Source organism: Dermochelys coriacea, chromosome 3, assembly GCF_009764565.3.
Source record: "Dermochelys coriacea isolate rDerCor1 chromosome 3, rDerCor1.pri.v4, whole genome shotgun sequence".
NCBI classification, from domain to species: Eukaryota; Metazoa; Chordata; order Testudines; family Dermochelyidae; genus Dermochelys; species Dermochelys coriacea.
In genome coordinates, this window is record NC_050070.1 from 122,323,064 (window position 1) to 122,349,963 (window position 26,900).

General features: G+C 41.6%; 1 protein-coding gene and 1 long non-coding RNA gene across 6 annotated transcripts in view; one reads left to right on the top strand and one right to left on the bottom strand.

Moving 5' to 3' along the window:
- LOC119852811 (WT1 associated protein) overlaps positions 1-19,116 on the bottom strand; it is a 40,447-nt gene extending 21,331 nt beyond the window's left edge. For 3 of the 5 annotated variants that reach the window (XR_006280047.1, XM_038394596.2, XM_043511234.1), the window contains exons 1-3: positions 18,627-18,766; positions 7,279-7,314; positions 7,121-7,176 (exon numbers count right to left, since the gene is read on the bottom strand). Coding sequence is in view for 3 of the 5 variants with exons in the window: in XM_038394596.2 (XP_038250524.1) it covers positions 7,121-7,176; positions 7,279-7,308 (86 nt within the window). In the remaining 2 variants the exon portion in view is untranslated. Of the gene's footprint in view, positions 1-7,120; positions 7,177-7,278; positions 7,315-18,626; positions 18,767-18,977 lie in introns of those variants that run through there. The other 2 variants (XR_006280048.1, XM_038394597.2) reach the window with 1 other exon arrangement.
- Positions 19,117-20,793: 1,677 nt separating this feature from the next.
- On the top strand, positions 20,794-22,720 carry LOC122459391. The gene is made up of 2 exons (XR_006280049.1): positions 20,794-21,968; positions 22,194-22,720. It is a non-coding gene; the product is annotated as an uncharacterized LOC122459391 (long non-coding RNA).
- Positions 22,721-26,900: the final 4,180 nt, after the last annotated feature.

Genomic DNA, 26,900 nt, shown 5'->3' on the forward strand with positions numbered 1-26,900 from the left:
GCACCACTAAGTATTTGTATTACAGTGGTACTTAAAGGCTTCAATAGATATCAAGGCCCAATTGTCCTAAGCACAGTACAAACATTAGAATCCTTGCCATTAAGAGTTTACAGTCTAAACAGACATGATAGACAAATGGGTGGTAGGGGAAACAGGTTACCCAAGCTCGCACAGCATGTCAGTGGCAGAACTGGGAACAAAACCCATTCCCAGAGCACCTCCTTATCCACTAGACAAATGGCACAAGTACCCTCTGAGGAGGGTTTTACAGATTTTAAGGCTAACAACAGTCAACATAATCTAACTCAGTGGTTCTCAAACTTTTTGGATTGGCAACCCCTTTCAGATAGCAAACCGCTGAGTGAGACACCCCTCCCCCTGACCCCATATAAATTAAACGCTTATTTAACACTATTTTAAATGTTAAAATGAATTTACCTTTTCTCAACACTTAAATTAAGACAACCATTTTTACTGAATTGTTATATACAAGTTTTTTTTTTTTTAAATTAGTCTAATTCCAGGGTCAGGAAGAAACTTTTGTCTATCACTTTTCACATCAGACATTAGCACAGACTTCAGAGCAGACTTGCTAGCTAGCTGGGAGGCTGTGAAAAGTGGTATTAACAAACATACAAATATCACTTTTCACAGCAGACTTGCTAGTGTCCTATTGCCACTCTGACTTCTGTGCTACTGCTGGTGGCAGGTGCTGCCTCAAGAGCTGGGCAACTGGAGAGCAGCAACTGCTGGCTGGTCACCCAACTCTGAAGACAGTGCTGCCACCAACAGCAGCACAGAACTGCACAAGTAAGGGTGGCAATGCCGTATCATGCCACCTTTACTTCTGCATAATGCTTGGTCTTTGTGTTGGGGGGGTACAGCAAATTTTGGGGGGCTTTAGGCCACAAGCAGCCTTCTCCACCCCAGTACCACACTATTTGTAATTTAACAGTCAGACGCACACTTTAGGGGTGGGGGTGATCTCAGTGTTTTGGTCGTCTAGTTTAGTGCAGCTTTTCAGCAGCTGAATAATCAGGCTCTAATGTTGTCCCACCTTTTTAGCCTCAAGATGACAAACCTCCATGCACGATATTACAATCCCCAGAGCCCAATTTCCTTAACGTGGTGATAATACAAATATATATAGTGATTTGGAACAAAGATTTCTGCATTATGTTTACAATTTCTGAAGTAAATACCTTTCAACTGCAATGTAGCATGTGTGTAATTTTCCAAAACACTAGATCTAAATTATACAATTTAGAGTAGTTGCTCTGCTTAGTGTATATACTCGTGACCCCCAATTTAGAACCTCCTAATCTAACCTGATCTCCTCCAAAAACCACACTGAATAGAATTCCACCCAATAATTCCTCCACTGAGCTTAACTTTTGAGGAGCTATATTTTTTGTTTTAAAAAGATAGATGTCAAACTTTGATGTGAGTGATCAAGTGAGGACCTACCACATTTGATAATCTGTTCCAATATTTCATCATGCTTGCTGTTAGAAAGCTTGCATCTTATTTCCCCATCTGATCCAGCCACTGGATCTTCTTATGACTATCTAAGATTAATGTGCTCTCTAGCCATCAGGATCTTCTCCCTGTATAGGTCTTCAAATAAAGACTGGATGTCTCTCCTGAAGATATGCTTTAGTGACGCATTACTGAGCTCAATACAGGAGTAACTGGGTGAAATTCTGTGGCCTGTGTTATACAAGAGGTCAGACTACATCAGTGTTTCCTCAAACTTCATTGCATGCGACCCCCTTCTGACAACCAAAATTACTATGGGGACCCTGGGAAGGGGGACCAAAGCCCAAGCCCCACTACCCAGGGCCAAAGCCCTGCCAGCCAGGCAGGGCGCCACAGCTTCAGCACTGGGGCTCAGATTTCAGCTTCAGCCCCAAACCCCAGCAAGTCTAATGCAGCCTGGCGATCATATTAAAATGGGGTCCTGACCCACAGTTTGAGAACTGCTGGGCTAGATTTAATCCTTTCTGGACTTAAAAATCTACAAAATTTGATAGATTTATTAGAGAGAAGGTAAATAGACTGAAGGACCTCAGTCTCTCATTGAAGGACACGTTTTCAAGACACGAAACCTTAGTTTTTTTAACACAATTTTTCAACATCCTTTTAAAAAATTTACTGTACAGATCTCTGGCATTTCTTCTTGTTGCTTTCCACAACAATACAAGCATAACTTATCTTGGATGATTGACACTATAGCCCATACTTCCTCACTAGGCCTTCTACTGGTTTTTATACATAGATTAATAAAAGGGGAATAACAAAATTATGCACAATAGTCATCCAGGTAGGGGAATAATTTGTTCTACATAATCTTTGGGGCTCTTGCTCCCTTAAGAACAAAAATTGTCTACCATTGGTAGGCTCCAACAGCAAACACACACTTCATGGGCTTCAATACTGTTAACTGACATTTCCAGAAAGAGTAGCATTGACATCTAATTTTAATCCACCACTAGGAGTGGAACGACCCCACCACTATTCCCAGGGTTTACCCACCAAAAAAAAAAACAAAAAAACCCAAACAACCAACTTGGGTCAAGGAGATCATTACTTATGGTTCTGCCAGAACTGTTCCATCACGACCTAACCAATATTCACTAAAAAAGATGATTTGGACAGAGTAATAGTTGAGAACAATGACGAAGTTTTCTTAAGCAACGTCCTAGCCTTCTTGGAATGGATCATCAATGCCTTCCCTTCAACAATAGCCACATGTATTCCCACTTTCCTTCATTAGACAAGTTATGGACTCCACCTGTAGGCTTGTACCCTGCAACTCCCTCAGAATCTGTCCAAATCTGTCAAAGCTCAAGTAGGAAAGATGGTGCCAATAATGCACAGTTTTGTCACTATGAAGACAACTTAGTCCAAATCCAAGTGGTTTTATCGGCAAGTAATTAAGTCATTCAGAATAATAATCCTGTGACTGTTGCTAGATTAAAACAGCCTCAGTTAGTCAGGCTGTTCATCTTCTGGAAAGGTGCTGATCAGAACTTTGAAGATGCTATAAGGAAGATATTTTCCTTCACCTGTATAGTGAGGAGTTTTCAACATTTGTGCTGCAATTGTTCAACCTTAGAACATGACTTCTCTGAGTAGCCTCCCTTTCTATGTTCCACTTAAAGGCACATGGAGTGCATGTGCATCTGAATCAGATTTTTTGGTAGTAGTGCCTCTTCAGCCCATGACTTCATGTCCACACAGAGACTATACAGAGCTGTGCCCAAGAGGGCAAACCACCACCCTTCATTACTTAATTGTTCTGCAACAGAGCATCTAGCATAGTTTCTTTTTACTTAATAGCTCTATTTTGTTTTAGGGGTTTTTCCTCCATTAAACACCTCATTTCTTTTTCTCCCCCCCACCCACACTACCACCCCCTGCCCACCTCCCATCAAGAGACTCTGCTCAGGGGTTGTCATCAGTGTGGTATACCAGGGTCCCTGGCACTCAAGCAGTGCCTCACATGCTTGGAATCTATTGCAGATAGCAACTGACATTCATAGTGCATCCACTGTCTGGGAGACACATACGTAGATGCAGAAATTAGCAAAGCTGCAACTTGAGCATCAGTTCACAGTTTCCAAACACTTTGTTCTGGTATACGTCTCCAGGCAGCCATATGCTGTTGTTGACAAAGCAGTCTTATCAACAGTTTTAGATCCAGCTCTGAAGCATGATCCTCTTTCCAGGAATGCTGCTCTGGAGTCTGACTGGAGCACTAATAGATTCATAGATACTAAGGTCAGAAGGGACCATTCTGATCATCTAGTCCGACCTCCTGCACAATGCAGGCCACAGAATCTCTCACACCCACTCCTACAGAAAACCTCATCTATGTCTGAGCTGTTGAAGTCCTCAAATCGTGGTTTAAAGACTTCAAGGAGCAGAGAAGCCTCCCTCAAGTCACCCATGCTTGGTCACATGCTCAAGTCACAGAGAAAGGCGAAAAACCTCCAGGGCCTCTCCAATCTGCCCTGGAGGAAAATTCCTTCCCGACCCCAAATATGGCAATCAGCTAAACCCTGAGCACATGGGCAAGATTCACCAGCCAGATACCCAGGAAAGAATTTTCTATAGTAAATCAGATCCCATCTCAGGGGATTTGGCCTATTTACCCTGAATATTTAAAGATCAATTACTTACCAAAATCCCATTATCCCATCATACCATCTCCTCCATAAACTTAACAAGTAGAATCTTAAAATCAGATAGATCTTTTGCCCCCACTGCTTCCCTTGGAAGGCTATTCCAAAACTTCACTCCTCTGATGGTTAAAAACCTTCGTCTGATTTCCAATCTAAACTTCCTGGTGGCCAGTTTATACCCATTTGTTCTTGTGTCCACATTGGTGCTGAGCTGAAATAATTCCCCTCCCTCTCCTGTATTTATCCCTCTGATTATATTTATAGAGAGCAATCATATCTCCCCTCAACCTTCTTTTAGTTAGGCTAAACAAGCCAAGCTCCTTAAGTCTCCTTTCATAAGACAAGTTTTCCATTCCTCGGATCATCCTAGTAGCCCTTCTCTGTACCTGCTCCAGTTTGAATTCATCCTTTTTAAACATGGGAGACCAGAACTGCACACAGTATTACCAGTGCCTTGTATAATGGTACTAAAACCTCCTTATCCCTACTGGAAATGCCTCTCCTGATGCATCCCAAAACTGCATTAGCTTTTTTCACAGCCGTATCACATTGGCAGCTCATAGTCATCCTATGATCAACCAATACTTCAAGGTCCTTCTCCTCTTCTGTTACTTCTAATTGATGCATCCCCAACTTATAACTAAAATAGGGACACTACTCAAAGAAAGAAGTTACTTACCTTGTACATTAAGTTCTAAGGGCTTCTCTACATTATTCACAGGATTGATGGGCAGTGATTGATCAAGGGGGGGGGGGGGGGTCGATTTACCGTGTCTAGTCTAGACGTGATAAACTGCCGAGCGCTCTACCATCCACTCCAGTACTCTACAGGAGTAAGAGGTAGAGTTGATGGGGGAGCATCAGCTGTTGACTCACTGCAGTGAAGACACCGGTCAGTAGATCTAAGTAAGTCTACTTCAGCTACGTATTCATATTTGCAGCCTCATGCAGATCAAAAGTGGTGTACGCATGTGCTCTACAGAAGCCATTTGTAGAGTGGAAAGAGTGTTAGGAATGACGTGGAGGGAAACAAAGCAGACTTAAAGGCAGGATTCCATGATAAACGTTGGAACCATAGTCTGCTCTTGAACTGCCTGTATAAGCAAGGAAAATGTCATTCCTATAGTAGTAAGCTACTGGATAAAGTGGGGGGGAACCAGCTATAATGCAGAGCGATAATGAATTTGGTTTCCCCTTGGTGTAGCTAGATCTATTTTAAAGTACTCATATAACCAGTTTGAAAAAAGTTGGAAAGAGACAGTATTTGTTGAACTTCAAGTTAATGATTTGTTTACTCACTGATGTAACCAGTGCCAGGATGTGATGTTTGTCTGTCTATTTCATGTGTTCATCTTTTAGCCCCATTAGAAAACAGCCAAAACATTACCCACAAATGTGCACTGATAATTAGTGCACAACATAGAGACAGTAAGATTCTCAGAGACCACAGAACATTTTAATTTGTCAAAATATACAACCAAGGAAAGCAAGTCTATACAATTCCTACATACTAGATATGTAAACATGAATATTGCCAGTTAGTAAATATTCCAGTATCTTAAGGGGGGGGGAAACAAAATCAAGTCCCAACATTCATACTTCAAGGTTGAGACAACACTTATGTATATTCCTGTCCAAAAACAACTCTGAAGTCACTTGCCATCTAACATGATACAGGCTTGACAAATTCCTGGATGAAGGCCATACACCAGACCAGGTGGTTGTGGTGGGGTGCAGTCACCAGCAAGGTTCAGCACTAACAGCCTGGTGAAAAATCCAGCCTACCACTTCCAGCTGCTTGAAGACAGGAGGGTATTCCAACACAGGGTGAATTCCCTTCATTTGGCCTGATCTACATACAAGATCTGCAATGATTTAACAATTGTTTTTAAATCTATTTACTTAAAGCAACAACCATCCCTCTATTGACACAATCCCAACTGTGTGGACACAGTTAATTTGTTTACAATTGGATTGTGCTCACCACAGGGCCTGACATTGGGGTAAGTGAACAGATTTAAGTTAAACTGTTGCAACTTTTACAATTACAAAAGCCTACTAAGCCAGAATCTGAGAACATCTGACCAATTTGAAATACTCCCACTTAATGGCTGGGGAAAGGGACTTCTTTCTCTTCCCCATATAGTCCATCTCTTTTGCTCTCTCAAGTCTGTTTCTGATGTTTCCTCCTTTGAATAGTTTCAGTGTATTTGTTCCAGACAGCTTTCCATAACAGTAGGGGAAAAACAAGATTAGCCAGCACTGAAACTGACAAAGAACTCCCAAAAGCAGTAGTGATATGGATCAATTTTGCCAATTTCACTCAGCTGCTACTTGGGGAAAAATGTTAAGCAGCTGAGGTACAGAAAACATATGCAGGCTCAAAGTCAGCACTGCATCAATTTATATCTGATCCACATTCAAGAGATCCTTATGGGGTGTGAAGACTGCCAGAAATTTTTTTTTTTTAAATAAAAAGCTTAAATTATATAGAGGTTTCTAGCTGCTTAATTTTCCCTACTCACCAATACTTGTATGCTATTTACAATTGAAGTGGATTTTTTTTTTAACCCTGATAACTCCAAGGACATATTTACAGATACTGACAAATGCTTTTGAGAGTGACCAGTGATTTCAGGTACCTCAGTTCTGGATATTTAAGTTGAGACACCTTTAAAGAGGCCTGATTTTTCAGAAGGTGGAGAGCAGCAATATGAGAAATCAAACCCTTTTAAATATATCTAGAGTTGGACACCCAAACATCAATCACTTTTGAAAATCTTGGCCACCGTCAACTAGCAAATTACATGTATTGCTACATGGTGTACTTTAGGAAAAGCAGTTTGGACAGAGTAGTACTTTTCCCATTAAGATTTGAGAGAAATCCCATTTAAAAAAGTGTGTGTTTATACAAAACCCATTTATTACTTTACCTTAGGATCAGTTCATCTCTAGCCAAAACCTTAAAGTCTGTTTCACTAAGGCGAACCTAAAAAGTAAAAAAAAAAAAAAAAAAAAAAAAAAAAAAAAATTTAAATTTGTCACTGCTACCAACACAACAAGGAAAAATGGGAAAAAATTTCAAACTTACCTTCTTTGGGAGAGGTTCTTCATTAGTCATTGTGAACTGAGGAAGAAAAAAAACAAACCTTAGTCTGATTTGGTCCAGTTACTGAGTTCAGAAAGTTAGCCCATCTTTGCATTCGCATTCTTAATTGGAACACACACAAAAAAAACAAACCCCAATCACACAAGTGAGGTCAGATGCTGAAGTACACAACGTCTGTTTGATAACAAGCTATGCTATTCACTCTTCCAGCACAAACATCAGGATGTAGAACTTCCAAGTAACATTTTATTTCGGTGATACTATTGATACTGGTATTGTTGTTTTTACTGTGACTAACAAAAGAATGGCCTGTTAAGACAATTTTCAATTTTAAGTGTTCTCATTTCCATTTTCACAAGTGTAGTAGGAAAACTCTACACAGACTTACATATTTAAACAAACCTCTATAATTTTGCTATTAACCCTGGCAATAACTTCCAGAGAATACTCATCCAGTTAATACTCATTTCCGTCATATATATGTACAGTTTATTCTCCTAGCGAGACAGTTTACAACTCTATTCTGTAACACTGCTATCAATATTTAGGATACTAACGTCTCTGAAACAAAGTCCTCAGAAGAAGTCTCTCTCTAAAGGGTCATACCTTGTAGCAACAGGTGTAATGACATGCATAACAAAACCTAATGGGAAAGGGTCAAATACCATAAGAGGCAATGGAAAAACCACCACCAAAATAGAGGATCACTTACTTAAAAGCTTTTCAAAAAGAAAAGGAGTACTTGTGGCACCTTAGACAAATTTATTAGAGCATAAGCTTTCGTGAGCTACAGCTCACTTCATCGGATGCATTAGCTCACGAAAGCTTATGCTCTAATAAATGTTCGTCTAAGGTGCCACAAGTCCTCCTTTTCTTTTTGCGAATACAGACTAACACGGCTGCTACTCCGAAACCTGTCATTAAAAGTTTTTGGTTGGTTATAGTGTTTAAGAAGAGAGAGGAACTCAGTACAAGGTCAAACGGTAAAGATAGCAGTTTCAGGCCTTTTACATTTTCAGTTATGCACAACCTTTAATTTCTTTGGCAGTCCACTGCTGCAACTGAAGTCACTCACAGGCCAATCTAGTTAAATAGGGTTTCTCACAACAAATTTCGGTGGCCTCAGAGCGCAGCCACCAACTCTTGCTGGTGGCAAATTTATTTTTTGTAAAGCCAATTACAATTTTAGGAAAAAGTCAAATATGCATGTCCAATTCACCACAATTTAATTTTTTGAGTCTGCAAAAAACCTAATGTACAGTCTCTATTTACTGGAACTAAACAGAACAGAAACAAATAAGGTGCCTTGCATGTTCTTGGTTTTTGTTGCTGTTTGTTTTTTGGGGTTTTTTGCCTTTTCTTTTCAAGACTTGCTAGTTAGTCTACTTCTGTGGAAAGTGACATTTGTATATTTGTTAATATCACTTTTCTCAGCAACAGACTTGCTAGCTACCTGGGAGGCAGGGACAAGTGATATTAACAAACAGACTTATTCAGCCCTGGCAAGCCAGGGGACAAATTAAGCCATGGAGGAGGGTAGGGAGTCAGCACAGCGGCGAGGGGGGAAAGAGATGAATAAGGGACCAAGGGAGCAGCAGAGCCTATGGCTGGAGCCTGGGGACCAGAGGCCTGCAGCCGCACCACCAAAGGGCTGGAGGATGCAGCAGGGACCAGAAGCGATGGAGGGGTGGGCCCAGGGCCAGCACCTGCTGCCATGTGGCTGAGGCCTGAAACCCTGTGGCCAGGGGATGGAGCTCACTGCCTTCCTCTCAGGGCTGAAGCTGAAAGCCAGAAGTCCACGCCCTACTGCCCCCAGGAAGATTGGGTACTCACACTGGCTGGCTGCTTCTCAGTTGTTTGTGGCTCCAGAGGGAGGGCAGGGCCCAGGGGAAGGGCCACTGTTTTGTCCCCCTCCCTCCCAGCCCAATCACCATCCAGGAGGCTGTAGCCGCATGAAAAGCCCCTGGTGGCTGCATTTAAGGAACACTGAAGTAGCTCCCGAGTAACATTTAGCATGTTTGGAAAGTGGCTGATAGTTTAAAAGGGTTATAGACCCGCTTTGTTTCAAATCTATTTGCGGGAGAAAAGCCACTAATTCCACACTGACTCAACTCAGGGGAAGTAGTTTATGAATACACACAAACATGGTTGGAGGACAAATTGAAAAATCAGTAAAATTAGTTTCTTTAACTAGGATACCCCAGTCTGTTATGCTTGAACCACTCTGCAACACTTCAACATTAAATAATCTCTAAGTACTTCCCATGATTTTTATTTTTGACAAAGCCTAAGTCTTAACAGGCTGAAATTTTAACCAATTCTAACCAGGGGGCAGCACAGGGAAAGGGGGGGAGGGGAACTCCAGCTTTCCACAGGCCAAATAAGTCTTTTAAAGAACAGAAGAGACTGATCTCCTCCTCCCTCTGAAGGAAAGCTTCAAAACTAGAAACCTGCTGTGATTTAGATGGAAGGGAAAAGTAGTATAGCCACCAGAAAAGCATTTGTGGAGCAGGAAAGCCACTATGCAGTTGGAAGCGGCTCTACTCTCACTGTGGTGGGTTTGTTTTGTTTTTTTAAATAAAGTGGAGTGCAAGAACAACTTTTCCAAACACTGAAATTCTGTTCTCAAAGACCATAGTTAAAGGGCAGCAACAGAAAAACATTCCCCAAGAGTGTTTAATAAAAAGGGAATAAATAATCGTGCAACAGTTTTCCCAAGGAAACTTTTCAAGACTGCATTCAGTAAGTATCGTTAACTTGTCCATTATACTACTGATGCAGAGAAAAGGCAGCCATATTTTGGCTAATAGGTTTTCATTGGTTTTGCAAGACTGATCTGATACACGAGTTTTACTAAAAAAAAAATTGCTTTGTTCCCAGAAAATATGTTCATCTGATTTTACTTTCTTTAGTATGTATTAAGTGCAGAGGGTGGGAAGTAAAGGGAATTTCTATCTAGAAAAGCTCATCTCAGGTGCACAGTTTAGTTCTCACATATAACAATGTGCCTTTTAAAAGTTTTAGAGCTGAATGGGTAAGACAAGAGGGTCATGAAACCACTTGCCCCAGGTGAACCTCTAAGGCACCCAGTTTCTGTAATCCTTATGATACGCTGCTTCATCTAGCATTTTTTTAATAACATGAAGTGTTTTAACATTGTCCTATAATCTGGTATTCATTAAAATGGGCTCTATTCTATTATAAAATAGTCGATGGCTATGTCTGTACTAGACTTTTGTTGAAATAGCTGTCAGTCTAGGCAGTTCTCAACCTATTTACCATTGTAGGACAAAAATACAGCTCTCATGTGGGCTGTATCCACACTCTATATATACTACCTGTATGGTCCTGAGGATGTCACGTGGGCTGCAACTGTATGCTAATTGGGCCATAAGCAGCCTATGAGTTGAGAACAATTGGTCCAGGGTATTGAGACATGATCCCTACATGGCTGAACTCTACTGGTATAGCTTGATCTACTGGGAAAAGTAGAGGGCTTGTCTACACAGTGCATTAGTGCACACCAGCTGAGTGTAAATTCTTATGTGCAGCAGCATGTCACACATTGTGTGCAACCTTGCTGACACACACTAAAGAGTTTCAAACAGTACTATGGCAATGCCAGTTTGGGAACTTTCAGTGTGCACCAGCACAGTTCATGACACTGCTGCACGCAAGAATTTACACCCCCATTCGTGCTCACTAATGCACTGTGTAGTGCAAGAGTGTAGACAAGCCCAGAGAACTATAGAACACATCTTTACCACTATAATCCACACCAGGAGAGCTCTACCAGCATAGTATATTGGTTAACCTACATAGGTAAAACACACTTAGCATAGGCATTATGACAAGAGCAACTTGGATTTTGATTTTTTTTTTTAACCACACAGGAGAGAGATACCAATAATTAGTTTCCTTCTAAGGGCTTGGCTACACTTGCAGATGTAGAGCACTGGGAGTTAAACCAGTCTTTGGAGACTGCAGCAGGGAAAACGCTGCCATGTGTTTACGCTGTCAGCTGCAAGCGCACTGGCATGGCCACATTAGCAGCTCTTGCAATGCCACAAAGAGCAGTGCATTTTGGTAGCTATCCCAGTGTGCAAGTGGCTGCAACATGCTTTTCAAATGGTGGGGCGAGGGTGGAGGAGTGACAGGGAGTGTTGTGTATATGTGGGGGGAAGACAGTATTTTAGGGGGGCTGAGTGTCAGCATGCTGTCTCATAAGTTCAGACAGCAGCAGACCCCCCCTCTCATCCCCTCATACAGCAGCATTCCACACTAATGGTTTGCTTAGTCCTGGAGCAGATGAGCATGCCGGCCGTCAGAAATGGAGCTTTGAAAGGGGATATCTGTATGCCTGCAGCCAATTTCAAAACAATGAGAAGAGTGGCTACTTGACTTCAGGGGATTATGGGACACTTCTGTAGGCCAATCACAGCATTGTAATGCAACAACTTGTCCACACTGACACCCAGGCATTTCAGCTGGGGCACAGCAAGCTTTATGCTGCTCCTGGAGGTGGATTACCAGGAGCGCTCCAGCTCTGCAGAGTCCAGGAACAGTACATGCATTGCCAGTGTGGACACCTCAGGAGTTAAGGCGCCCAGGGCTGCTTTAATGCACTCTAACATGCAAGTGTAGCCAAGCCGCAAGAGGTAGAAGCAACAGCCTTCTTAGCTGTCCTCAGGACCAGACTCATCAGTATGTTAAGAGCAATAAAGAACACTTACACTCAGAAAAGACAAAGATCATTAAGGGCAAGTCTAAGCTTAAGATGCTGCATTGGCATCACTGTAGCACTTTAACCAAGACACACTAAGCCAACGGAGGAGACCTCTTCTATCAACACAGTTAATCCACCTATCTCGCTGGGAAAAGTTCTCCCGCTAACATGGCGCTGTCTAAACAGGGGCTTAGGTTGGTATTACTACATCACTCATGGTGTGGGTTTTTCACATCCCTGCACGACGTAGTTATACCGATGTAGGTCAGTAACGTAGACCCGGCCTAAGAGTAACGAATGGTTGTTTCTTTAAAAGAAAGTGGTGCTGTGGTCAAATGGGTAGGTATAACTTGCCTACTCATTTGACCATAGGATCACTTTAAAATTTAAAAAAAAAGTAAAATACTAGTCCAGTTCCAGTAACGTGGTTTTATACAATTATGAATGCATGGACTAATTTTAAATTAATAGAATACAAAAATCTGTTTTTCATGTTTAAGAGCTTAAATCCCACACCTTTTCTAGTGTTCCATAACGTACACCTTTCTCCTGGACAGCAGCAAAGAAAACCACAAGTTTCCTTTTTGTTTAGTTTCACAAGAGGTGTTTGGTTTTTTTAAATCTCAGACTTTCAAGAGTAAATGCTTCTTTCGAGTGATCAGTTACAAAAAAATCAAGTATTTAAAGTAACCACTTGCCATGAGCAATTTTTTTTTTTTTGGGACAAGCAGTTATCACGCACCCTTGTGGAACGTTTAAGATAATTTTGGGAAGCTTAATTAAGTATTAAGCTTCTCTCCCTCCATTCCACATTTTTTTAGGACAAATATAATTCAAATACAGAAAGTGCACTTAATAAAATGAATGTACAGTACACAACTGCCAAAAATCTGCACTGATCAGAAGTGAAATTCTTCCAAAATACAGTATAATCAGAACATTTAAGAAAGAGGTCATGAAGGAATTTTCTGTTTGTCATCAAGTTTTTCCACAGTGGCTGTCAGAAGCTAATACTAGTTTATTTTTAATGGACTTAATGCGAGTTTCTTTAGGTGTTCAAATGCCTTATGTTTGGCCAATTAAACACTCCCAATTAAACCTCAACTCTGACACATAATAATATATGTCCCAAATAACACCTATGTAATGTTGTTCTATTTCACACTGCAGAGATCACTATTAATGTTTTGCCTTCGAATCAAAGTTTGATAACCTGGGATGCATACTGCTTTTTGCCTCTATTGGTGATGAAAGTGAATAACTTTGGGAGTAAAAAGAAAAGGGTACTTGTGGTACCTTAGAGACTAACGAATTTATTAGAGCATAAGCTTTCGTGAGCTAATGCATCAGATGAAGTGAGCTGTAGCTCACGAAAGCTTATGCTCTAATAAATTCGTTAGTCTCTAAGGTGCCACAGGTACTCCTTTTCTTTTTGCGAATACAGACTAACACGGCTGCTACTCTGAAACTTTGGGAGTTTTACTGACCATGTTGTAGGGGATGTGAAGATGGCAAAGAATGCTGGAGACTTCTCTTAAGAAGACAGAAACAAGGTAAGGTTTTGGATGGACGGAAAGTATACTGCAGCAACTTAGAACACTGGAGGTTGCATGGTTATTACCAAAGTTTAGGGTGCCTTCACAGCCTAAATTCTGCTCCATTGTGCATATGTCACAATACAGTAATTACATTAGGTTAGATTACACTTTCTTGAATTACAGTATACACTTCCACATCTTAAAAAGATGTGGCTTTTTTTAAAATCTTTGAAGTGCTAGATAGACTCCTCAAAAATCATTAATATACAATGAGTATCCAGCACAGCCCTCCAATCTTTGTAATGCAAGGTGTATTCAGAAATGTAGTAATATAGAATGAGAAACTATTTTAAGACCATGGTGCAATGTATATCCACAAACAGAAAACCTTAACTTTTGCATTACATCGTTTGCAAGCAGGATGGATTGATTTTAAATCAGATTTTAACCATGATTTAAAACAAGCATGAAACCTTGATGTAAGTCATTGATTTTAATCATGTTTTCATTTGTAAAGTGAATGAAGTGGGCTGTAGTCCACAAAAGCTTATGCTCTAATAAATGTTAGTCTCTAAGGTGCCACAAGTACTCCTGTTCTTTTAGCGGATATAGACTAACATGGCTGCTACTCTGAAACCTGTCATTATTTGTACTTCAGTTATTTTCCTAAAGAAAGGTTGATTCTCCTTGACTGGTAACTATTAAAACATGTTGATTTGCAACTAAATATAGCCTTTATGCTAAATTTGGCACTTTGCTAACTAGGATACACAATCCATACACACTTAAGCAATTATATAGCTTCACTAACATTTATTCAAATTCTTAATTTTTACTTACGTTACAAAATGGTGAGTGATGCATTTATTTACTAGGTGCTTAATTTTCCTTGTGATCGGTCAAGCTCCCTTTCGATAGAAATCGAAATGCACAAAGAGCATTTTAAATTTCTCATTAAATAAAATTCTAAATTTGTTACATATTTAGCACATCAAAATTTTTTGCATTTAAAACTGATTTATAAAGCAAAGGAAGCATATATAGTTAGTGAACTGAACTGATTGTTTCTGATCACCACTCATTCAAGATTTTAGAACTAGCCGATCGTCTCCTCATCCTCACACCTACTTTTTATGCATAGATTGGAAGAGGAAAACATTTTTCCAATCCCAATTGGCTTCTTAACTTTCAATAAGCTAGTCATTAAACTGAACTAGTTGAATAAACTGAAACAAACAGAATATTCTCTCTGCAGAAGAGGCTACGGATGTCAAAAGCTGGTTTAGCATTTCATCAAACTCTGGTTCGAGGTGCTTAGCTATTGACTTTCACTAGCTCAGTGGTTTAACAGCATGTCAGGTTGTAAAGAAAAAAGTTCTATACTGTATTTAATTTAAGTGATTAATAGATTATAGAAAGTTTAGGTCTTAATAGAGGTGGTCAATTTCAAATTTTATGTTAAACAGGTATTTTTAAATAGCCTGTACTTAATTTAAATTTTTTAAAAAATCAAATTTTAAAAACTGATTTTTATTCACCATTTGCAAGCATAATACTCAGATGTAATTTTTAATTTAAGTCAAACATATAAGCTAAATACTGCAAAACATTCAAGATGAGCCTAGTAAGGCAAGGCCTTTAAGTTTTTCATATTTTTAAAAACTGCATTGGGCATATACTGTTTTAAGATGTGCAAAGCTATACTCGCTCAATGAAAGAGGGCTCTGTCAATGTACATACACAACACTGGTTTGTTAGCCATGCATAGAACAGTGGCAAAAAGTACTTAAAAGTTGCACCTGAAGTACACTGCATGTATGACATGCAATTTTCAACCTCTCAGCCTGATTAAATAAAGACACTTGACCGTGGAAAAAGTAGAGATACAGCTATTCAAACTTTTAGAAAGGGAAGCATTTGCCACCACGCCCTCCCCTTTTGAAAAGCCACCAAAGCCTTTTTTGCTCAAACTTTCTAAGACCCATGTGGGCAGAAACCATGCTCTGAGATGCAATTTCAATAGATGAAAATTTTGGAAAGGGCTAAGCAACTGAAAATGGGATCATAATGGAAATCTTACTAATTGCTTTTGTGTCATGTTATCCAAAAAGACCATAAGTTATTCTAAGTCATAGAATGGAACTAGTAGTGACCCCCTATGTTTAGGCTGCCTACCACTCTTCATAATAAAAACTCACTTATTTTTGTAAGCAATTCTAACACCTACATTGTTTGGCACGTCTGAAATTCAGCAAGGCGAAAGCTTTGGGGATAGGGATGTGCCTTTTGCCGGTCCCCTGAAATGCATGAGAAGTTACGATTTGTTAGACAGCTCTTTCCCATAAGCTACTTGTTTACCTGACTCAATTTTTTTCAGTATGCCACAATAACAATCTGAACATTCTATAAGACAGGTCCTAGGTGCTGTGCCAAAGCTGCAGCAGCAGACACACCTTGGAGCTGCAAAAGGAGTGGTGGGAGCACTCATACAACCATCTCTGTCTGGATCAAGCACAAGGCTTTAGGGGCACTGTTCTGATCAGAACCAGGCCAGGTTGCCTGCACTCCAGCAAAAGCTACCAGCAGCTAATCAACCAAGTTGTTTCTCCTACTGCCACCTACTGTAGTACGAGTCCTGAGGCAATGAAGTTTCAGATTCAATCCATGCTAATGATGCTATATGCATAACACTTTTTCCTTTAAGAACTATAAAATTATATTAAGTCTACATTAAAACAGTTATTTAGGTTGCAAAGCCATGTGGCTCAAATGTCAGGAAATATCAGATGTAAATTCCCTGTACAATCTTAATTCTCTCCCCCTGTGCATATGCATAATAATATAATCTTTAATCTGATAGTGTATATTCCTCCCCCTCACCCCCAGGTTAATATTATTCAGTGCACAGGATGGATGCACAAGGGGCAGAATTCATGTTGCATGAGCAACTGTAAATCTGGCATTTCTTTACTTAGGGGTTGACTTTGCAACCTAAATAGATAACTTCCTCTTAATAGTTTTTTTGTATATTATATATACACACTGCACCCTATTACTGAAACATGGCAGACTTTCCGCATCAGCAAGACTTCTCTCAAGTTTAAATTGCTAAGATACTGTGATTTAGCTATACAGAGCAGACTGATAATACCACCCCAGTAATCAACATTGAGACACATTAAGTAACTTCCTCAAAACTACTGACATATCTACAGCAGCATGAAGGAGAGGCAGAAGCCAACCTAAATTGTTTTATGTCTTTGAATGCTGACTGTCTGTTTTATATTGCTTATTGTTTTATCAGTATATATACCTGGATATGGGGAAAGGATAAATAAATAAATCAGTAAAGCAACAATCCTATAAACACGCAAGCATGAGGTACTTTTACTCAATGTGTAAAGTTACTGCATACTTAATTATGTGCAAGCTCAAAACCCAAGGGGTCTTGTTTGTTATTTTATCAATTTTCATTTTAAATGTCATTAACATGCCAATAGTAAGACAAGTAAGAAAACATGCTAAGGGACCACCATCTCCAAGACACTGACCACAGTACATAGAATACGTTTACTAAAAAAAGTTGTTTTTTTTTTTTAAAAAAGCAAAGCATGAAGAACTTTAGCAACTTTAAATATTGTGCAATAGCTAAAGATGCTTCCCCTCAACTGGCTCTGAACTGAAAGAATGCTCAAGCTCACTGCTAAGGTTATTGTAATTTTCTGTAAGAGCATGACAACATGCCATTTTCTACAAGAACAAACAATAAAAATTCTTTTAAAGAATAATCTACAATACATCCTATTGAAATAAAACACAAATTCAGTGTTTATATATGGTATAATTTATTTACCATCATACTAAAAAAAAAAAACCACACACCCCCCTTAATCCAAAAATTCATTCTGGTGACAAATGGTAGCTTGTCAAGTTTCCAGTCTTTTACTTTTGCTCTCAGTAATATCAAACATACATTAGTATTTCACCTATTTGTAACACATTAACACAGACAGTTAGAAGACAGGATGGGTTTTTATTTAACTTTCTATGTAATAAGTTAAGAATTTACAAGCTGATTATAGCAGATGTTACTTTGCCATATTTGACCCATGAACTAAAAGGCTCATACTTGAGGATCATAATGTTCTATTTTATCTCACATGCCACTTTACAATATTATGTCATCAGTACTGTTGTATGTTAAGGAATATAAAATATTAGCTACAGGGATGAAATGATGCAGTTAATTTCAATTGTTCTAGTTATAACATTGCTTTGCAGGCTTTTTATTTTTTTAAAAAATACCTGGCAGCTAATTTTGATGTTACAGTTTGCGTAGAAGCCACCACTACAGGCACCAGTGTCTCCAAAACAAACAAACGAAAATGCAAAACATGGCCCCGGCTCTACAAAGATTTCTTCACATACTTAACTTGAGGCCGGGTGACTAGTCCCACTGCCTTCCCGGAACCCACGCACAGAGCGTAAAGCTCAGCACGGTGCAGCAGCCTCCGCGGGACGGGAGCCCAAGTGAGCTGCTCCTCCACGTTTAGCCAGCGGACCCTTCCGCCACGCCGGACGGGCCACTGCAAAGCGTTCAGCTCTCCCGCACGGCCGCAGCAAGAAGGGCCATTTGACAGCGGAGCGCACAGGCCGCTCCCTGCGGCGGGGCTACGGCTCCTTGCCGGTGGAAGGGGGCAGAACCCCCGAATGGCTCCCGATCCCGCCCGGGCTCCGCCCAGCCCTTCCCGGCCGCTTTCGCCGCAGCCTACAGGAGAAAACGGGGCCTCCCCAGCCGGCGGGTGGGCACAATGGGCGCCCCCGGGGCCGGGCCGTGACTCACGCACCCAGCCGGGCTCTGGCCTGCGCCTCACACAAAATGGCTCTAGGTGCTTCTGCCCTGCCCCCGTAGGTAACGGCCGGAGCCCCCAGCCTCAAAAGCAGCGGGACAGGGACACCCTGGTGCCCGGTGCGCACCGGCCCCGCTCCCGCGGGCGCATCCCGAGCGGAGGGGGAGGCGGCGGCGGCGGCACCCCGGGAGAGGGGGAGGCTGCTCGGTTACTCACCTCCTGCTGACGGCGCGGAGGCCTCGCTGTCCCCGCGCACCGACTGCCTGGGCCGGGCCCGGCCCGTCACATCAAGGGCGGCACCTTCCGCACCCGCCTCAGCGCCCAGACCCGGGGCCTCCGCGGTCACCGCCTCCCCCACCCCGCGCTGCCGCCCGCTCTTTATTTGCGGATTCTCTGCGCTACAAAATGGCGCCGAAGGAGGAAACGCGAGTGCGGCCGCCCCGCCCCCAGCCCGCCCCAAGGAGGAGCCGCTGCCGCCCGCAGAGCCCGCCGCGCGCGGGGAGCGGGAGCGGCAGCAGCAGCGCGACACACCGGCGGCGTCCCCTGTCCCGCGCCGCCCTTACTCACCCGGCGGCGGCGCGACAGTAACTTCCCTCCTCCGGCTCCTCCCCGGAACTACTTCCCAAGCGCCTTTCCTCCTCCCTGCGGGCTCCCGGCCTGGAGCCGCCGCCTTTCCACGGCGCCTCGCCTGGGATGTGGCGGGGCGGTTAACCTGACTGTTGAACGGACATCGCGTGGGGCAGCCGGCCATCTGCTGCGAAGCAGGCGGGGGCGGAGACGCGGAGGGATACTCCCTGCTGAAATGAGGCTTCGGGCGGAAGAAGACGCGGCGCTGTTGGCCTCGAGCCCAGCACGGGGTCATCCCCCCGTTCCCACTGGCACCCCCGTCCTGCGGCAGCCTCGAAACCCATCCGCCGGCAGCTCCCCGGCCTCATCTCCACCCTCCCTCAGGGCAGAGCAATACTATGGCCAATGCACGGCGCACGCAGAGTGCGCTCCATGGCTCTCCCACCAACAGAAGTCGGTCCAATAAAAGGCCATGTTACCCACCGAGTCTCAATGCGACCATACGCATCCTTGGACCCCCCCCCCCCCCGAACCGTCCTTTGGATTTGGAGGCGCCCTGGGTATTGCCTTTTAAAGGGTCACCAAAAAGATAAAGCACCGTGAGAAGCCAATTTACTTGTTGCTACTAGCCAGCTTACTAAACTAAAAGGATGTTTAAACATGTAATTTTTATTTTCACCTTTTACATTGTTTACTTTTTGCTTTTTTTCTCGGCCTGGATAATGAAAATTAGACTAGTTTCAGAGTAGCAGCCGTGTTAGTCTGTATTCGCAAAAAGAAAAGGAGGACTTGTGGCACCTTAGAGACTAACACATTTATTAGAGCATAAGCTTTCGTGAGCTGCAGCTCACTTCCCACCAAATGCATCCGATGAAGTGAGCTGTAGCTCACGAAAGCTTATGCTCTAATACATTTGTTAGTCTCTAAGGTGCCACAAGTCCTCCTTTTCTTTTTGAAAATTAAACTAGTCCGTTTCAGTTGTCTAGTACAATGTTCAGTCTTCAGGCAGTAAACTGCACGGCAATGCTTAGATCCTATTAACGTTCAAAAGAATAAAAATATTTCTGCTAATTTTAAAATGTAGAAAAAATTGCCTAATGTTGGCCTTAAAGCACAGTTTAAGTTTGAACAGCTGCTGTCTACATTTCATTCTGTGGAGCTCTTTATGTACTATCCAATATTTGTAGCTTAAAGATGTTCAGCTGACAGAAATGTTCCCTTCCTACTAACTCAACAAATAATAAAGTTTCTCTGGGTCAAATTAGGCCCTCTGTTACACCTATGCAACTGGGTTGTGCAGGCATAACTGATTAGAACTCCGTAAGCAATTCTAGCAATGATGCACAAGGAATAGCTGAATCCATCTAGTCCATTCTCTCAGCTGTGTTAGCTGAGCTCTGTAGCATTAGAAGGACTAAACAGCAGTACAAATGTATTTGTCCCTAGGGGGCAGATCTGGTTGTGAAATGTATACAGAAAATGGATCTGTTGAATAAGAAGATGCTATTTTTACTTAAACAACAAGGAGTCCGGTGGCACCTTAAAGATTAACATTTATTTGGGCGTAAGCTTTTGTGGGTAAAAAACCACTTCTTCAGATGCCTGGAGTGAAAATTACAGATGTGGGCATTATATAATGACACATGAAGCGAAGGGAGTTACCTCACAAATGGAGAGCCAGTGTTGACAGGGCCAATTTGGTTCAACACTGGTTCTCCACTTGTGAGGTAACTCCCTTCGCTTCATGTGTCATTATATAATGCCCGCATCTGTAACTTTCACTCCATGCATCTGAAGAAGTGGTTTTTTACCCACAAAAGCTTACGCCCAAATAAATGTTAGTCTTTAAGGTGCCACCGGACTCCTTGTTGTTTTTGTGGATATAGATTAACACGGCTACCCCCTGATATGTTTACTTAGTTATTTTCACAGCATAACTACACATTAAATTACTTGTTTCAGCGTAGCAGCCGGGTTAGTCTGTATTCGCAAAAAGAAAAGGAGTACTTGTGGCACCTTAGAGACTAACAAATTTATTAGAGCATAAGCTTTCGATGCATCCGATGAAGTGAGCTGTAGCTCAGGAAAGCTTATGCTCTAATAAATGTGTTATTAAATTACTTGTGTCCTTTTCATTCAAAAAAAAATTAAGGGTGGTAGTGTGGGAAATAACCCTAAGCACAATTTAAATCAAAATGGTTTGTGCTGTGACCGGCATCGAATGATGTAAGACTCCTTAGAAGTCCTACTTCAGTATGTAGCTACCCTCAAAGTTTGAAATGAAAGAGAAGCACTTAGAACCACTTGCCTCTTGCTGTCTTGCATACCCTTTCCCCACTTTCACCCCCAACCTTGCAAATGTGTATTTCAAGTTCTTGCGTTTTGTATTAATTGATAACATATCCAAAGTCTGGGAAGGCTGCTATTTTATTAGACTAGTTTGTAATATAAATATTAATATAAGTGGAACACTTACATATTTGATCATACAGTGGGACTGCTCATATCCTACAAAACTGGGCATTTATATTTAAAGCAATTAGGACAAGAAGTGGGAGATTTATACAATGGAAAAGGGAAGATTTCCCACTTTAAAATAATAATGGGCAATTATTTTAGGTAATTTATATTCCATATATAAATTACCTAAAATTGGTTTTCCATGTATAAATCACAATTTTAAATATAAAACATCTCAGGATTTCCAGGGCTAGAAGTAAATACTGTTTATCTCATTGGAAAACCTCTTCTCTAATGATATAAAACTCATCTCAAGCTCTGATGAGTTTTGAGATGTTGGACTTTAAATCTGTCATTGATACATATTGCCCATATTGCACCTCAGTTTGTGTGTCTGTTGGGCATTTCTACAATAGGTAAAAGAAGAAAATCTTTCTTGTTGCTGTTGTTTTTTAAAGGTAGTATGAGAATGCCTAGCTTCACCTGGTTTCAGTATCAGGCTGAGACTTTGGTATGTGATAGGTGGCTGAGGTAAGTATTCAGAGTAGCAGCTGTGTTAGTCTGTATTCGCAAAAAGAAAAGGAGTACTTGTGGCACCTTAGAGACTAACAAATTTATTTGAGCATAAGCTCTCGTGAGCTACAGCTCACTTCATCAGATGCATCCGATGAAGTGAGCTGTAGCTCACGAAAGCTTATGCTCAAATAAATTTGTTAGTCTCTAAGGTGCCACAAGTACTCCTTTTCTTTTTTTGAGGTAAGTACGGATCTGTTACAATGAAAAGTTAGGTGCTGAATGAGTTTAGGCAGCAGCTGAGTGGAGGTTTTGTGGATTTCAGAAGTGCCTAAGTCCCTTTGTGGATCTGTATTTTCTTGTTTTGCACTTGCTTTTAGTGGAAAAGTGGTTTTTTAAAAAAAAGAGAAAAAATGTCTTCAAAAGAGCACTACCTGGCATTAGAATAGAATCAAAAAGTCTACAATCACCAATATGCCAAAGCTGTCTTTATACAACTACTGATCTTGCTTAGCGTCCAAGATCAGGCCTATTCAGAGTGGTATGGTTATAGACAGTTTTAATTGTTGCTTTTAATCTTTTCATCCTCTTCTCATCCTGTTGTAGGTTCTGTGGATAATCGTACATTGCACATTAACCTAATTATTCTACTGCTGAGAGGTTTGCAACTAGAGTGCTTCTTCACTTACCCAGCTCTTGATTTTTTGTTTTGCTTTTGGCTTTTCAGCATGGAGGCCAATTGGAACAAAACAAACTTTAAAACATTATTTTTAAAAAATGCCTGTATATGTCAATAATAGATTTTTTATAAACTAGAAAAATGGTCTTAAACCACTGTTACTACTTTTATTTGTGTGTTCTCTTCCAGTATTTTCTCTCCCTTCTTGTTCTTCACTTGGGCTGGTCCTGACCTCTTCTATATTTGCATGGCATGCAGGTTCTCTAGGGAACCAGAAGCTAAGATGCATCTGGCAGAGCTAGAGCTGCTGTTATACAACTTGAATAGCTGGCATGGGATGATTGGGTCCACTAAGCAAGTAAAAGAGGAGCAGTTGGGCTCTGCTACAGTTGTCTCCTGCTGCCATGCAGTCTGGACAAATTTACAAACACAAGTACGGTCCTTGTCAAATAAAAAGTGATGCAGTATTTAAAATTCATGACTCAGACCAGACCCCCCAAAGTCATGAGATTGTCTGTCTTAAAAATCCTGGGATTTAAAAACAATAAATAAATTTGGGGTTCTTATTTGGTGTCAGTCTTCTGAGCCTTTAGAGTGCACTTGATTTGTGTTATCAAACTTTTTTCTGTAACTATGAGGGCTAGAAACTTAGTTTAAAAATAAATAGTTGAGTTTCCCATGAAATAATCTGGCTCCAGAAACTGAGGGTTGAAAAAAAAATATTGTAAGGAAAAAGGGCAAAAGTTGGCAACAGCTCTGATGGCAGCTATGATCTGTAGCCTTGGAGAACTAGGCAGCAACAGATAAGAGAAAATAAGGGTTACAGCACTATTCAGAAAAGAAAATGGAAGTAGTCAAGGTAAAAGGGTCAATACAGTTTCCATAAAGCACTGGTAGTCTGCAAGAACCTTAAAAGAGCAGGAACTGAAGAAAGGCTGATCAGATCATGAAAAGGCAGTCTCTGATTATATTTACTGGGGGGAGGAGGGGGGAGAAATTCCCCAGTAGAAAGGAAAGTAAGAATGAATCAATAGCCCTAACCTATTCCATAGACAATGTGGTGTGGAAGGAGCATGGAATGAGGAACAGGCAAGAACTTTTTCAGGGACAATGGGGAAGGGGTATTATTTTGTCTGTCACCAACAGGAAAGATAATTCAACAGAATATATGGATCACTGGACAGCAGGAAAATGATATGGACAGGTTTACAATGTGACCACCAGGTGGGGACATCTGAGCAGAGGTAAGCCCAGATTTGAGTTCAGTGACTCTCCAGAGAAGGTTGGGCTAAAGGAATATCTTGGATACTAAACTGGAAGAGCAAGGTTATTCTTGTACACTTCTATTTAGGGTGACCAAATAGCAAGTGTGAAAAATCAGCACAGGGGGTGGGGGATAATAGGTGCCTATATAAGAAAAAGCCCCAAAAATCGAGACTGCCCCTATAAAAATCAGGACATCCGGTCACCTTACTCCTATTAGACACTTCCAAAGAGCTTGTTTAGAATTAGTACATATTTTCCTTTTGTTTCTAATGAAGGCTTTTTACCACAGGTAGTTGAACCCATTCTCTTTTGACAGCCCTTGTAATGACTACTCCTTTATTATTAAATGTGTTTATGAGTATTTACAGAGGAACTAACCAGAGCATATAAGGTCAGATCCTCACTTGGGGTAATTAGATGTAGCTCCACTGATTTAAATGGAGTTATATGGACTTTCTGCAGATGAGGATCTAATCCATAGAGCCTACTATGAAGACCTACAACACTTGTCTCTGATGTCATAGTGCACATGATGATACTACAGATCTGAATTGATTGGTGGAATGTGACACTCTGCTTGGGGTTTGTTAGCAATATTAAACAGATTCCCATTTACTCACTGTGGCTCTGTAGCAAGGCCAGAGTCTTCCCTGGGGACTTCCCACAAACCACACACAAGCCATTATGATTCATCTACCCTCAAAGGGCAGTGGTGTCTTGAATCACTGTAGTGCAGCGTGACCCCCCTTCTGGCAACAAAAATTACTACACAACCCAGGATGGGGGACCAAAGGCTGAGCTTGCCTGAGCCCCACTGCCCTGGGTTGGAGGCCAAAGCCCAAGCCCCATTGCCCCAAGTCGGGAGGCCAAAACCAAATGCCAAGGGCTTCAGCTCAAGACCGGGGGCCTGTAACCTGAGCCCCACCGCCCAGGGCTGAAGCCCTCGGGCTTCGGCTTCGGACCTGGGCAGTGGGGCTTGGGCTTCAGCCTGTCTAAGACACCCCTGGCGACCTCAATAAAGTGGGGTGACCCACTTTGGGGTCCAGACCCACAGTTTGAGAATTGCTGCTGTAGTCAGTCTCAATTTTGGGGGAACAGTTAATACAAATAAGTTCAAAGCACAACTACCTGTTCAATTTTTTGAGACAGACAAGGTGGGTGAGGTAATATCTTTTATTGGATCACCTTCTGTTGGTGGAAGAGACAAGCTTTCACATTACACAGAGATTGTCTTTTCCACCAGCAGAAGTTGGTCCAATAAAATATATTAACTCATCCATCTTCTCTTTCTCATATCCTGGGACCGACACAGATACAACAACCGTGCAATATACAGTTATTTGGCTAAGGGATAAAATCAAGTTTCTGTCAAGCTCCTTTTTTAAGTCATAGAAAAGCCCCCACAGCTTTAATTTGCAAAGATTTTTATTTGAAAGCAAGCCAAAATTTTGTATGGGATCCTGATTAGGTGATGAGTTGCACTTGCCCTGATTAAGTTATATTTAGCAAGGAAGTTAGTTGCTTACCCTGAGCGTCTCATAGCCGAGAGGAATTCCTGCCCACCTACTCCTCAGAAACTTTTCTCCCACAATACAATCAGTTCATAATTTGAGGATTGGGAATTTGAACCCTTACATCTCGTATCTTACCTCGGGATAGCAGTTTGATCTTCAGGATATGCCTAATGGCCTGAATCTGTCCCTGCACTGCAGACTGGATCTGTGGGTTCTCTTTGGTGGGAAAATTTGAAGGAGGAATATCACGGCCTCCTGACTGGAGATGGGTGAATAACAGATTTTTTTGTTCACTTACAATTCCAAAAAACTGGGAGGAAAAATATAGTTTTGGGTCAAATCGAAACCAAAAGTAAAAAAATTATTTTGGGTCAAACAAAACATTTCATTTGTATTTTGAACTTTCTTTTTTTTACATTTAACAAATTTTTAGTACAATCAAAGGAAGTTTCAAAACAAAAAGCCCTCTAGAATAAATAAATCAAAATATTTTATTTCAAACATGCTGAAAGAAAATGTTTTGATTTAGTTTGAAAATTGTTTTTGGTGTGTTTGTTTTTTAACCAAAACAACTTGACAAACTAGACATGAATTTGCAAAATGTTTCTGTGTTGCTGAATGTGCATTTTTCACTGAAGAAAGTTTCAGTCAAAACATTTTACTCAGCTGTATTCCCTGCCCTAGACCTTAGAACGGGGTGGCCAACGTGTGGCTCTTCAGAAGTTAATATGTGACTCCTTGTATAGACGCCAACTCCGGGGCTGGAGCTACAGGCACCAATTTTCCAATGTTCTGGGGGGTGCTCACTGCTCAACCCCTGGCTCTGCCACAGGCCCTACTCCCACTCCACCTCTTCCCCTCCCCTCCCCTGAGTTTGCCATGCCCTTGCTTCCCCACTCCCCGAGCCTCCTGCATGCCACAAAACAGCTGATTGGGAGGCATGGGGAGGGACAGGGAGGCGCTTGCCGGTGGGTGGTAGGCGCTGGGAGTGGGTGACGGGGAGCTGATGAGGGGCTGCTGATGTATTACTGTGGCTCTTTGGCAATGCACATTGGTAAATTCTGGCTCCTTCTCAGCCTCAGTTTGGCCACCCCTGCCTTAGAGCATACACTATAACCTTGAACAGGCCCAGGCACAATGTGAAATCAGGCCCTCCTGTGGGCAAACTATGTGGAAGGGCAAAACTGGAAAAGACTGCTTCATCTAGGCCTTTTCAAATCAGCCAAAGGTACTCATTTTTGCAAAATGAATGCAAAGCTTTAAGATTCAGCGTATTGTATATCTATATAAAACAAAGAATAATAGAGTGTTTAATTCTTTTTTAATGGGCAAAAGAGTGTGTGTGCACTCTCTCTCTCTCCCTTCCCCGCAATCTTCAGGCACAAACATTGCTGAAGAGATTTTTGTCCGAACCACCAGACTACAGATTCAGTCTCTCTCTCTGGCCCCATGACTGTTCCACTGTGGATAAATATTTAAATAGTCGTGGGA